Raw genomic sequence first — 13,774 nt, 5'->3', positions numbered from 1 at the left:
CAGCTATCTTGCCGCCATCTGGGGTCCGTGAAGGAAGCCACCATACAGGTGGCATCGCACAAGCTCCTGGATCAAGTTCTGCCTAAAGCAGGATACTTCACCTCTTCTGTGGTTACATAAGTCAATAACGACTATTATTATTACAAATTATTACCTTTTTGCTTACGCCAATTTTAGCTAGTTTTTCCTCTCTCATCTCCGAAGTGGGAATAATAGTGTTCCCATTTCCTAGGTGTGAGATGAAGCACTGAGTACCATGCCTGACGTACCCTGTCACCTTCAGGAGCAAAGCGCGGGCAACCCACTTCCCCATGTGACCCTCGCTCCGACCCCAGGATGTTGGTTCTTCATTTTACCACCATTATTCAGGTGAGGAAGCCCAGGTCCTGCTCGGCCTAGAGCCACGGAGCTCACAGGGCAGTCAGCACTTGACTACAACACTTCTGATGCCAATCCCCGGTGACTTCCCACCTGGGCAGGTCCCGAGGATAATAGTGAACTTTTAACAAGTGCCCACTGTGTGCCAGGTTTCACAGCAGCGGCCAGGGCGGTCTCTGAGCAGGAGGAGGAAAGCACCTTGGGGCCTGGAGGGTACTGCATGCTTGGTTCGCTGCACAGAGAGAAGACTCTCCAAAGCTCCCCCCTTGGGAAACCTGCTGGGCTCTCAGCCTTGAAGGAGCAGGAAGAGCTTCCAAGGAAGGTGGGGTTTTGAGATCCACCCTGCACGGGTGCCCCTTCCTGCTTCTGAACCACTCAGCCCACTAGTCTGTCTTTCCCGAGGGACGAGACCCTGTACACTGAGACCCCACCGTCTTGCTGGGGAAATGCATTGCTCCTGAAGAAATGTCCTAAAGAAGACAGTATCACAAGACACACCCAGTCCCCTGCCCACCCACTTCGGGTTGGGTACCTCAGTACCAAGGGCTTATTACTATGTGCCAGCACCCTTCCAGGCTCCAGGGCTTATTCAAGTCTTGTCCTCACGGGCCATATATTCTGGTGTGACTCATGCAGATTCTAGTGAAGCAGGTATGATTTTATTTAGCTAACATCAAGGACACTGAGGTTCAGCGCAGGAAAGCCACCTGCCCGAGTCACACAGTGAGAGGCTGGGAGAGGCAGGATTTGAACCTACATCTGCGGGTGGAAGACACACACTTAGCTCACTGCCACAGCACACGATAACCTCCCCTTGTCCAGGACTGGCCCCAGTACATGGAGTGGACTCCTGGAAGCCCGGTATGGTTTGTTTCTTTCTTTCTTTAAAAATTTTTTTTTTAATTTTTATTTATTTTTGAGAGAGACAGAGATAGAATGTGAGTGGGGTTAGGGGCAGAGAGAGAGGGAGACACAGAATCCGAAGCAGGTTCCAGGCTCCAAGCCGTCAGCACAGAGCCCGACGCAGGGCTCGAACTCACAAACCGTGAGATCATGACCTGAGCCAAAGTCAGACGTTCAACCAACTGAGCCACCCAGGTGCCCCTTTTCTTTCTTTCTTTTTCTTTCTTTCTTTCTTTCTTTTTCTTTCTTTCTTTCTTTCTTTCTTTTTCTTTCTTTCTTTCTTTTTAACATTCTTTTAAATATTTTCTTTTTGACACAGAGAGAGAGAGAGAGAGAGAGAGAGAGGGAGAGAGAGAGAGAATGCAGGGGAGAGGGGCAGAAGGAGAGAGAAAGAAAGAATCCCAAGCAGGCTCCACGTCCAGCACAGGGCCCGACACTGGGCTCAATCCCACAACCCTGGGATCGTGACCTGAGCCAAAATCAGAGTTGGACGCTCAATCAACTGAGCCCCCCATGTGCCCCAGTATGCATTTCTGAGTGCGGTGAATGTTGTTCTCATCTCTTCCTCCCGGACAGACAGCTCAATCCATTGCTCAGCCTTGTAACCAAGTGTGGCCAATGTCAGCTGAAGGGATACAGGCCACTTCCAGGCCTAACCTATAAAAACCTCCCACATGCCATCTGTCCTGTGCCAGTCTAAGCCTATCGGTAGTAATGCCAAAGGCTAGAAATGCCTGGGGCACTCACCAGGAGCCGTGAGCTTCCCACAGACATCTCCCCTCTCCAAACCAATGTAACGACTGGACCAACCCTTGTGGTTCTTATTACGATTGCACGATGCCCTTCAGCCATCAACCACCAGGAAACTTTGAAAAAATAAAGGCTTATAACCCACAAGACCTGGAAAACCACACAGCACACATGGGGTCTACACAGCAACATCATGGGAAGGGGGGCACGAGACAGTGCACAGACCAGGGGTTCTGCCTTTATTGAGTTCAAGGGTGGGAGCCTAGGGTCTCAGGGCATGCTCTTTATTGGTGAATTTAAAACACAAGAGTGGGCATTTAAAGAATGGGAAGAGAACAGACAAGTAGCCCAAATAGTTACTGAAATCAACCAAGATCTCTAAATCAACCCAAATCTCTAAAACAAAAGAACCTCAGTTTTCGGGGGAGGGGGAGCTGGCCTGGCTCTTTGTGTGGCTGGCAATTTGTTTGCCTCTTTAAAATGAATGCCTTAGCAATCAAAGCATAAGTCAGACTCCTGCATGACAAAAATAAAACAAAAACAAAAACAAAAAACTGTCAGGGCTCACAGGACACCATCTCACACCCATTAAAATGGCTACTATCAAAAACAAAATAAAATTAAGAAAACAAAATAACAAGTGTTGGCAAGGATGTGGAGAAATTGGAACCCGTTGCACTGTTGGTGGGAATGTAAAATGGTACAGCCGCTATGTAAAACAGGATGGCAGTTCCTCAAAAAAATTAAAAATAGAATTACCATATGATCCAACAATTCCACTTCTGGGCATATGCCAAAAAAAGTGAAAGCAGGGCTTCTGAGACACATTTGTACACCCATGTTCATAGAAGCATCGTTTGCAACACTCCGAAGGTGTCCATCGATGGAGGAACGGTCTGTACATACAATGGAATATTATTCCGCCCGAACAAGGAAAGAAGCTGTGACACATTTTACAACAGGGCTGAACCTTGAAGACGTTACACTGAATGAAATCAGCCAGTCACAAGAGGATAAGCACTATATGATTCCAATACAAGAGGTATTAGGGCAAATTCAGAGACAGAATGATGGTCGCCAGGGGCTGGGGGGGAGGGGAGAATGAACAGTTAATGTTTTATGGGTCAGAGTTCACTTTAACAAGATGTAGAGTTCTGGGGGCGGATGGCAGTGATGGGTGCACAGCAGTGTGACTGTACTTAACGCCACTGACCCACACACTTGAAATCTGTTTCGGTGAGGGATGAAGGGGAGGGGGAGCCCCCGGCTTCCAGCTGTGGAGTGAGTAAGTCACCGGGATGAAAGGCACAGCATAGGGCCTTCAGTCAGTGATACCGTAACAGCGCTGCTGTATGGGGACAGATGGTACCGATGTATCACCATGTTGCACACCTGAACTAATGTAACATTGTGTCAATTATACTTCAGAAAAACCCCCAACTGTTATGATGGTAAATTGGCATCATGTGTATTTTACCACAATTAGAAAAAAAAAAAAAACACATATGATCTTCTCTCTCTCCCCTCCCCCCCACATCAGAAGCCCTAAGAAAAAGGGAGCCTGGGCCCAACGACCAGAAACACCAGCATTGAAATTTGCATGAACAAGAAACAAACGTTTGCATGAAGTCACTGATTAAAGAGTCTGGTTATGGCAACTGGCACTGCTTAAACAAATACAGTGACCTTGACCCCTGACCAAAGCTGATAGATCCACGGCTTAGACATCTGACCCAAGCTCAGTCAAACAAAAACTCCCTCTGGGAAACAAGACAGAGAAGCCCAGGGACTGAAAGTCCTGAGAACCGAGTCCCGTGTGTAGCCCTCACCAGGAGCCCCAAACTAGCCCCCCAATCCAGGCTGCCCAAGCTCTGCCCTCGACCGTGTGAGACACCTGAGTGGCATGACAGTACCTTCTGTTTTTACTTAAGCTATTGGCAGGGTTGATGGCAGGATAATTTGACATTGTAGCCTGAGTGTTTTTCCTTTTCGTGATTTCCTACCATCCCTCCACCTTCTTCCATTCAGGCAGGAGCCTCAGACAAGTGATGACCCAGTAGAAGGCAGACAATAAGCGTATTCTTGGCTGTTGAGTTTCAAATCCAAGAAGAAACAGAAGGATGTGCGCAAACCACGCGGTCCTGCACCACCACCCCCAGTAAACAAACAAACAACTCCCCAGCCTGAGAGAGCAGAGGGAGTCAGGGAGGACGAGAGGGTCCGCGGGTAAGATCTGGGTTCCTGGGCTGGGCTGGTGGTGCTGAGCGATGACCAAAAAACCCCACACAGGCCTGGAGAATCTGAAAGCAGAGGAGCCTTGTGCCTATTCTTCCTACTGGGTGGAGCTGAGAAACTAACATGACGCTTTGCAGAAATGGCTGCCTGGTGTCTTGTCAAGTGAACCTGTGTCTGAGGCTGTGTGTGTCCCTCCATGCTGGAGAGAAGCATATGTTCCTGCTGTACCCAAGAGAGGGCCAAACCAAAACAGAGGCAGAGGAGTACTGAATCCAAGCAGTCCGGCTTCTGAATCTATTATCTCAGCAATTATGCAACAGCCTCATGGAGAAAGTATGGGGGAAACTTAAATATCTAGGGATAGAAATGTGTACCTATTATTCTTGCAAAGATCCTTAATTCATAGCACCAAAGCTAAGACCCAGACTTCCTCACAACTGAGGACATGGGCCTTCCTCCACAGCCCTCTTTTCCAACCCATGCTCCTGGCCATCTGTGGGGTCCAGGCTCCATTCTGTAAGGAGGGTCCGGGCTCCAAAAGCCCAAGAAGCAGCGGTGCGTCTTGGGTTCCAAGTCACCGTAGGGCCCAGCCTCCCAGGCAGAGCGAGGCTTCTGCAGCCTGAAATTGAAAGTTCCCTCCAACATCATCATCGTCTGCTCCTCAGTTCCTGATGGGATTGTGAACAGACAATGGGGAACTGGCAGGCCTGGTAATTAGCAGTAATTGTTTATAATATCTGGGCGGCTGCCTGATTTCCCATCCCAGGGTGCCTCGCCAGCTGCCAAGGAACCAGGCAGACGCCCCAGAAACCCTGAATGGGTTATCACATCCTCCACGGGGCTGGAGGACGGAAGAAGCAAGTGGTGACGGGTCCCTGCTGGCCTGAGGACCAACTGTATCAGGGACCCCACTCCACCTCGGGTTCTTCCCTGGAAGAGGATAAAAGGCAGGGGACACAAAGTCAGAGCTGGTTCTACTCACTGGTCACCTGCCTGCTGTGTGATCTCCGGCAAGCGGCTGGTGTCTCTGTGCTTGAATCTTCTCATCTGTACTCAGGACCGCACCTACCTACCTCTTGGACAGTGTGCGGCCATTCCTTTGGCAGGTGCCTGTGCTGTACCCATTTTAAATGCTTCAAAAATCTCTGCTCATAGGAGCCACTCTCAAGGGGGTGGGAAAGAGCCTGCTGAGATAAATAACATACACATGCTACTACTTAGACCATGCCTGTATGCAGTAGGAACTCAGTAAATGTTCACTGCCAAACCTTTCAGCTGATCTAAACCTTGGAAAGTATGGTGGCTAAGACTGGACTTTGGCATAATACAGACCTTGGATTCCAGTGCTGTGCAACCTGGGGTGAGTTTTGTAACTTCTCTGAGCTGCTATTTCTTCATCTATGAAAGGCAGATCAACTATAATCGCCTTACTGAGTTGCTGGGGAGAGTCAGTGAGGTAACACAAGCAAGGTGCTCAGTACAGGACCTGACAACACAGTATGTGCTGAGTGAATAAAATCTGGTCCCTGCTGCCTGGCCTGGGAGAGCCTCTTCTCCCTCTTCATGGCATTTTCATGGCACTTCTGAGTCCCAGCCTGTCTGGAAGTGTAGCATCTGGAGGCCTGAGACCAAGCCCAGGCCATCTAGGGGGTAGTGGGGGATGGGGGGAGGGCTGCAGTAGCTGGTTTCTCCTGGGGACACATGTGAGCCACGCAGGTGCAGGCACAGGCCTGAAACAGGATTACAATCCGTGTTCCACTGGGCTTTTATTTTTGTGTTAATGGTGAAATAAGATTGCCTGCATTTCAACTCTCATTAGTTTTGTTTGGGGAGCTGAAACCCATTTGTCTTTTATTATTAACCTTTGAGCTCAGTTTGGACCCTGGATTTTCTGTGTCTTGACAGTTCAAGAAGTAATTGGGTTATGTGGGGAGTGACTCTTCTCTTTTCCAGATGGATCACCTGTCTCAGTTGCATCCGAAATTAAAAGGCTACACAGCCCCCCTGGTGATTTTGGGTTATGTGCTTCTGAAAGGTCTTAGTAGTTTATGGGTTCTCTTCCATTCACTGTCTGCCCCCCTGTTTCCACCCATCCATCTACCCTCCCACAGACTGGTGAGCCTACACTACAGCCAGTTCTGCTGTAACACAGAATATACATTCCTGAAAATCACTCTGCAGTGCAAAATGCTTCAATAAAAAATCAGCTTATGGGGAAAACAGGGTTAATTAAGGGCACAACACCCAAATACTACATCAGTATCACATCCACAAAAAGAAAAAAAAAAAAGACAGGAACATGGTGAAAGTGGTAGCACAGTCTTTATACACATTAAAAGGTTAAGAAATGCATAAATACCAAAATAAATACAGCGCTTTACCTAGGAGATAACCTAAAGTCTGCTTGTGGAAACGAGTGTCAGAGGGATGGCAGCTGGTGAATTACTGTGCCTGGCAGAGCAGGGCTTTCTGAAGTGGGACGCCGGGTGTGGACAGAACACCAGCCAGGAGCTGTGGGAAGCAGGGAGCTGCTGGCCGTGTGTCTTATGTATTCCCGTGTAGGGGCAGTTTTCTGCGTTCCCCTAGTGTGTCCCATGGATGAAACGCACCTGAGCAAAGGCGAAATCTGTATTGCACTCAAATTATTCCCTAATACTTCAACTGTGTTGGAACAAATTCATGTTTTCAAAACAAGCGTTGTAGCAGAATTGACTGTATGCGAGGACACACAGAATCCGCAATCCCCACTCTGGCTTCTCAAGTATTCAAGACATTTCCAAACCTGCCCCCAAGCACATGAGTGCAGCTCACAGGCATGAAGCCAGGGATTTGATTCACGTATCAAATAGATAACCGAAGGGGAAACCAAGGCACAGAAATGTTACATAACCCAACCAAGATCACTCTGCTAGGAAGTGGCAGTCTGACTGCAGAGTGCATCTTCTTAACCACTCTGCTGTACTACCTCTGTGTGCCCCGAGGAAACCTTCACCTTGACCAGAGCAGAGCACAAGGGCTTGCACTGCAAGCCCTGGGGTCAAGCAGGCCTGCATTTGAATCCTGAACCACCACCCCCCCACCCCATCCACTAGCTGTAGAGACACATTCTTTACCTCTCAGAAAGCCTGGGTTTCCTTTTTGGTGAAGCAGGAAAAAACCATAGGATACCCCTCAGTGCTGTTGTAAGTACCAAATGACATAAACCCAGAACCAAATCTGGCACAGTCAAATGTTCCATAAATACTAGTGCTTATAAAGCAGAACAAAACATGTCCCCCTGTCTCCTAGCCCACAGCCATATCCAGTGCTGGTTTGTCCTTCAGGCACAATGACTCTGTTAAATAGCAGAAGTGGGGAAGAGAAAGGGGGTTCCAACCACCCACCAGGTCTCCTGGGCCTTTGGTGACTAGGGAAACAGCCTTGGCAAAATGTGACCCTGAGCCCAGGTGCAGTGGCCATGCCATCAGCTCACAGTCTGCTTTCCAGGGCTCTGGGCACAGTGATCCAGACACCCAGGGAGCTGGATGTTGATGACCCAGACGCCTTAGAACAATGCGGGACACAGGGAAGGAGCAGGAGGGGCTCTGGGAGCCAGCTTTGAGAGCTTCTGGGCCCCGGAGAGGATGCCGGGCCCCTGATTCTGAGTGATGGAGGCTGGGGAGGTGCAGGAAGGAGTGAAATGTGGGTGTGCTTCTGCCCACAGTACCTATCCACTATCTACCAAAATGTGCTAAATATCACCTGTAGGGCAATGCTGGGCAGGCACTGAACTCAGATAGACACACGTGTGACAATTATGACAGAGTGGAGGGTGCTGTGGTGGGGGAGATCAGGCTGTGGAAGCCGCTGAGACAGCCAGAGGCATGGCAGACCTCGATGTTCCGCCTCCCCTGCCCACACCCGGGGCAGACATTGCTAATCGACCTCAGCATTCCTGCCGAGGCTAGAACGGGCTCCGGAATCGTTCTCCACACAGCATCCCAGGGAGCCACTATCAATTAACCGAAGCTGGCACCGGAGATGAAGCGTATGCGCTAGTTCTTAGCTGCGATCTGGAGGAGGAATGAGTCAGAGGGTGGAGGGGGAATAGAGGTAGGAAAGGCAGTGCAGGTAGAGGAAGCAGAGACCTGGAGAGGAGACAGAGGTTCAGGGCTCTGGAGCAGGGGGCACAGTGAGGCCAGGAAGAGGCTGGCAGAGATCAGCGGAAGTAAGTGCTGAGTGACAGACTATGGAGTTTAGACCAAAAGGGAGTCTTGCATACATCCCCGCAGGAGTGATGAGTGGCCTCGCCAGGGGGGTGGGAGGGAGAGAAATGGATGAGTCAAAGATAGTTAGGAATAAAATGGAAGAGCCCAGTGATGGGTTGGATACGGAACACAAGTGGCAAAGCTGCCTGGGAGAACCCCAGGCTTCTAGTTTGGGCAGCCAGGAGGCGGTAGTCCTGTGGGCTCAGACAGCAGGCTCTGTTTACCCGGACCCCCACACCTTCCAACCCTTGCCACATCAGTGCTCACCAACCTCTAACAGTCAGGACCCGTGTTCCTCTGGCCCTAAAAGCTCACTCTGCTGCAGGGAGGGCAGGAGAGTTAACTGAAAGCAGCCACCAAACAGTAAGTGACCAGAGTCAAGAATGAATATTTAGCTCCCCTCACCCGCTCCTCCCGGGGTTAGCTTTGGGGTGCACGGTCCCCCTGACTGCCAGAGTCCCCTTCAGGATCAAGCTCTGGTTGCCTGTGGTGGCAGCTCGCTTCTTAATTAATTTTTTTAAATGTTTATTTATTTTTGAGAGCTAGAGACAGAGCGTGAGCAGGGGAGGAACAGAGAAAGAGGGAGACACAGAATCTGAAGCAGGCTCCAGGCTCTGAGCTGTCAGCACGGAGCCTGATGTAGGGCTCGAACCCACGAACCGTGAGATCATGACCTGAGTTGAAGTCTGGGTGCTTAACCGACTGAGCCGCCCAGGCACCCCAGCTCGCTTCTGAAAGCACATGCTCCTGCATGCCTGCTTTGCTTCTCTCACGTGCTCCTCTGCCATGGTTTTCTGGAACCATCTCCCAACTGAACTACTTGGACTCAAATCCATTTCTCAGGTCTGGTTCTGGGGAACTCAAACTAAAGCAGACAGTCACCAGTGAGTATCTCAGGATTCAGGGGTGTCTGGGGAGGCACTATTCTCATGGCCCTTTCTCAGGGGGCTTGAGCCCCTGCCCTTTATCTGGGAGAGATGGGCCTGCTGGAGGGGAACGTGGGAAGCTTGACTCTGCCAAACCCACAGCTGTTCCCTTCCATCTTTGACACAGAGAACTCCAATTTTCATTGAGGCAGAACGGGGCCCAGGGAAGGAAAGCCCTTCCCCAGGAGATACACCAGGATTGGTCCGACATGCTGAGACCCAGGCAGGAAAAAGATGAAGGGATTCATTGAGCCACCAAACCACCCTAGAAGCGTCCACCTCCAGAAATCTTGATAGATGCAACCATTAAGTAAGGGAAAGAGTCAAGTGTAAAGGTTAAGGGCAGACTCCAAAGCTTAGATTTGAAGGCTGGCGTTTAAAACCACTTACTGGCTGAGTGACCTTGAGCAAGTTAATTAACCTCTTTTGGCTTCCTTTTCCTCGTCCGTAAAATGGGGGACATGAACAGTCTCAGTATCATCAGGTTGTCGTGAGGATTAAATGAGCCGTTATATGTAAAAGCACTTTGCCCGGTGCCTGCCCGGAACAAGTGGTCCATAAGGGTTAGCTCTAGAACATTATTACCACTAAGCCAGGGCTTCTCAAGCTTCATGTGCACACGACCCAGCTGGAGATCTTGTAAAAATTCAGATTCTGATTCAGGGGGTCTGGGGTGGAGCCTGAGAGGCTGCATTTCTAATATACTCCCAGGGGACCCTGATGCAGCTGGACTGTGGGCCACACTTTGCACAGCGAGTGCTGACGTCACTGTCAGCTAATATCGTGCAACCTGGAGCCCAAGGATCTTCGCTGACAGAATGGCCCCACCCACATGCACCCCTTCCCCAGCCCAGAGACCTGGCTAGGAGGCAGTGCTTTCCAAGTTCTCTATGCCCGTCTTTTGCAGCTCTCACTTCACTGATAACTGCTTGGTCAGTGCAGGCCAGGGTGTCCCAGGTGTCCGGCCCTAGCACACTGTAGGTAGTCGATCATCACTGCCAAAATAAAACCCCCTGCGGCCACTTGCAGAAATACACATGCCCAGTGATCCAGCGCACGGGCAGACGGACCCAGCAGCGCCAGGGGCCGCAGGCTCGCGGGGGCAGCTCAAGCACACTGGCTCCTCGTAAGCCTCAGCTGGGCTGGCAGGAGCCCAAGGGGAGGACAGTCACACCCCCTCCTATTTCAGAGCCTGGCATCTGGGTCCCACCAGCGCCCAAAATACCTCCAGAACAAGGAGGAAGCCGACCACAGCTCCATGCCCCCACCTGTTCTTTCTAGGTCCCTTCCTGGCCCAGGTGTCAGGTGGAGTGGTAGAACCTGGCCGGGTTCCATCAAGACTCAGACCCTGTCTGGAGGGCAAGAGTCTCCCCTCTGCCGGAACCTGCATCCTCCAACCCACCTAGTCCTTCCTCAACTGGGTTCACGATATCCACCCCAGACTTTTTGATAATCAAAACCATCACAGCCAACATCAACCCCATACTTGCTCTGTGCTAAGTACTTACAGACATGATTGCATCGGGGGTGGCTCCCTGTATCCGTTAGGACGCAACTGGCCACAAGGAGCAAAATACCCAATTAACAGGGGCTGAATCAACAACTAACAACAATAATCATAGACAATAATAATAGACTAATAGTGCATGCTACGTACCAGTCGCTGTTCTAAGTGCTTGCACATGTGTTAATTCATTTAATCCATACCACAACTCTTTTAGTGGTCTATACTATCATTGTCCCCTTTCCATAGACGAAGAAACTGGGCTCAAAGAAGTAAAGTAACTTCACCAAAGTCACACACCTATGAAGAAGCAGAAATGAGAGAGGCACCCGGGTGGCCCAGTCGGCTGAGCGTCCGACTTCAGCTCAGGCCACCATCTCATGGTTCGTAAGTTCAAGCCCCACATCAGGCTCGCGACCCATCAGCCTGTCAGCGCAGAGGCTGCTTCAGATCCTCTGTCCCGCTCTCTCTGCCCCTCCCCCGCTTGTGCTCTCCCAAAAATAAACAACTATTTTTTAAAAAAAAAAAAAAGAAGGAGAAATGAAGCACAAACCAGGACAGTTTGACTCCAGAGTCTTGACTTGAAGCGTAAGAGGCTGAGAGATGTGCTCAAGGCCACCTGGGGGTCAGTGGCAGAGCCAGGGACTAGGACCCAAACCTGACCCCCTGAAACTCAGCAGAGACCCACTACTACCCAGATGCCTAGAATATCTTCCTCCAAGTTTGACTGCCTTGCCAAGTTTCTCAGGTTAAAGAAAACATTTGTTCCCTTCCTCCTCCTCCTCTTCCCCTCCTTTCCGCCTGTCCTCCTCCTCTCCTCGCCCTCCGGAAAGCCTCCCTAGGAGGTGGGTGGAATGGCAGCATCTGCCAAGGCAAGGCCATTCACAGAGGCCGGAGATGCCCAGTTTAGGAGGGGCTGGGGGTGGGAAGGCCTCCAGCCAGCAGGAACCCCCAGCTGGGAGGCAGTGTCAGAAATGAGAGGAGAGCAGGAGGTGGTGGCCAAGCCCCTGCCCTGCCCTCGGACAAGCCACTTAGCCCGTGCTGTCCAGTGGAATGGTCTCTGAGGACAGAGAGGCTCTATATCTGCATGGTCCCAAACGGTTGCCTCTGGACACGTGTTGCTGTGCACCTGAAATATGGCCAGTGTGATGGAAAAAGAGATTATTTCACTTTATTCAATTTTAATTAATTTACACTTAAATAGCCACGTGCCTAGTGTCCGCTGTACTGGTTGGCACAACTTTACCCTTCCCCAGCTGAGGATGGCTAAGACAAGAAAGCAATGTGTTGCCATGGAATGAGTCCCCACTGGGAGTCAGGACTCCTGAGTTCCACACCTGTTAATGTGCTGTGTGCCCAGAGCAGGTTCCTGAACCTCTCTGGGTACGCTGATCATCACTCTGGAGCAAAGTTTCATTGCTAGGGATCCACAGATGGGCTTTAGGGGAATCTGGGAACCCCTTACAGGTATGAAAAGAGGATGTAGGTCTGTGTGTGTGTGTGTGTATGTATGTACGTGTGTGTGTGTGTGTGTGTGTGTGTGTGTGTGTGTGTGTGTTAGGGGGCATGTGCATGCCAACAACTTTCCCAAAATTCTCAAAGAGGTCGATAATTGCTGCAGACAGGAGAACGTCCTGGGGAAAGATTAGTCCTCCCCCAGGGAGCCTTTAGAAAATGGAGTTCCTGAGCTCCACTCCCAGAGACCCTGATTCCAGGCACAGGCCCCTGCAACCCGTATGGGGAGCAAGTGCCCAGTGATTCTGATGCATCAGGGGAGAGAGGTGCTGGCAAGGAGGGAGTCATACCCAATGTTCTATGACTCGATGTTTGTGAAACTCCTTAACAAGCAGTAATATGTATTTTTAAAAACCACTTGTGATTTAAGAAACTAAGAAAGTGAAGATGACACAGTAACACTCATAATAAGACCCCTCTCCACCCCCTTATTTCCCAGCACTCACATGTGGCACTCGTGTGCCGACACTGTCCTGTGCTCTCTGTAAATACTAACCCGCTGAATCCTCACAACACCCCTCTGAGGCTGGTACGAGCACCAGAGAGGGGACTTGCCCAGGATCACGCAGCCAGTGGGCAGTTGGGCCCCGGAATCTGCTCCACGCTGCTCCACCACTGGGGCTCCTTGTTTATCACCCCCCTTCTGGACTACCAGGAGTGCTGAGACAGTGCCCCGACCAGCCTGAGGCTGACCCAGGGCTCCCGGACGGGGTCGCTCAGCCCTGCCCACCCCACGCCACAGGGCTCTCGAGAGCCAGGAGGGCTGGCAGCAGGCCGGCCCCACACTCACTTGCCCTCGGAGCCGTAGCTATTCATGCTGTCCTCGATGGACTCGTGGCTGGCCTGGCGCAGTGTCCGGCTGGGCATCTCCACTGCCAGGCCGGTCTCCGTGCTCCTCTGGATGGCCCCCTTCAGCCTCCGGCTGTCCCCTTCTGGGCAGAGAGGCCAAGAGAGATGGGGAAAGAGACACAGGATGGGAAGGGGACAGAGAGACAAGTCATCTGGTTAGTGTTACAGTGGCTGGTGTCGGCCCCCACCCCCAGACCATCAAATTCCTACCACCTGCCCCACCCGTACCCCCCTTCCTGGGGCAGCCATGCCCTTCATACCCACCCAACAAGCAGTGTCACGAGTCCCGTTAACTAACGGATTCATTTACAGGTACTTTTTCTTCCTTGAATCCATCTCTCCCCTGCAACTTTCTACAAATCATTTCTCCTCTTCCTCTTCAGCTACTGTTTTTTTTAGAGTTTATTTATTTTGCAAGGGGAAGGGCAGAGAGAAAGAGGGTAGAGAGAGAATCCCAAGGAGGCTCC

The 13,774-nt window shown here is 50.9% G+C and overlaps 1 protein-coding gene across 2 annotated transcripts in view; it reads right to left on the bottom strand.

Annotated features, from left to right (window-relative positions):
• Positions 1 to 13,774, bottom strand: part of RIMS4 (regulating synaptic membrane exocytosis 4) — a 61,349-nt gene that overhangs the window by 7,331 nt on the left and 40,244 nt on the right. Inside the window, exon 2 of one of the 2 annotated variants that reach the window (XM_042930872.1) lies at positions 13,249 to 13,390. In XM_042930872.1, coding sequence (XP_042786806.1) covers positions 13,249 to 13,390 — 142 coding nt within the window. The remainder of the gene's footprint in view (positions 1 to 13,248; positions 13,391 to 13,774) is intronic. The other variant, XM_042930873.1, reaches the window with a different exon arrangement.

This window comes from Panthera leo, chromosome A3 (genome assembly GCF_018350215.1).
Source record: "Panthera leo isolate Ple1 chromosome A3, P.leo_Ple1_pat1.1, whole genome shotgun sequence".
NCBI lineage: Eukaryota > Metazoa > Chordata > Mammalia > Carnivora > Felidae > Panthera > Panthera leo.
The sequence above is the reverse complement of the archived record's forward strand: the minus strand, read 5'-3'. Positions and strand labels throughout refer to the sequence as shown.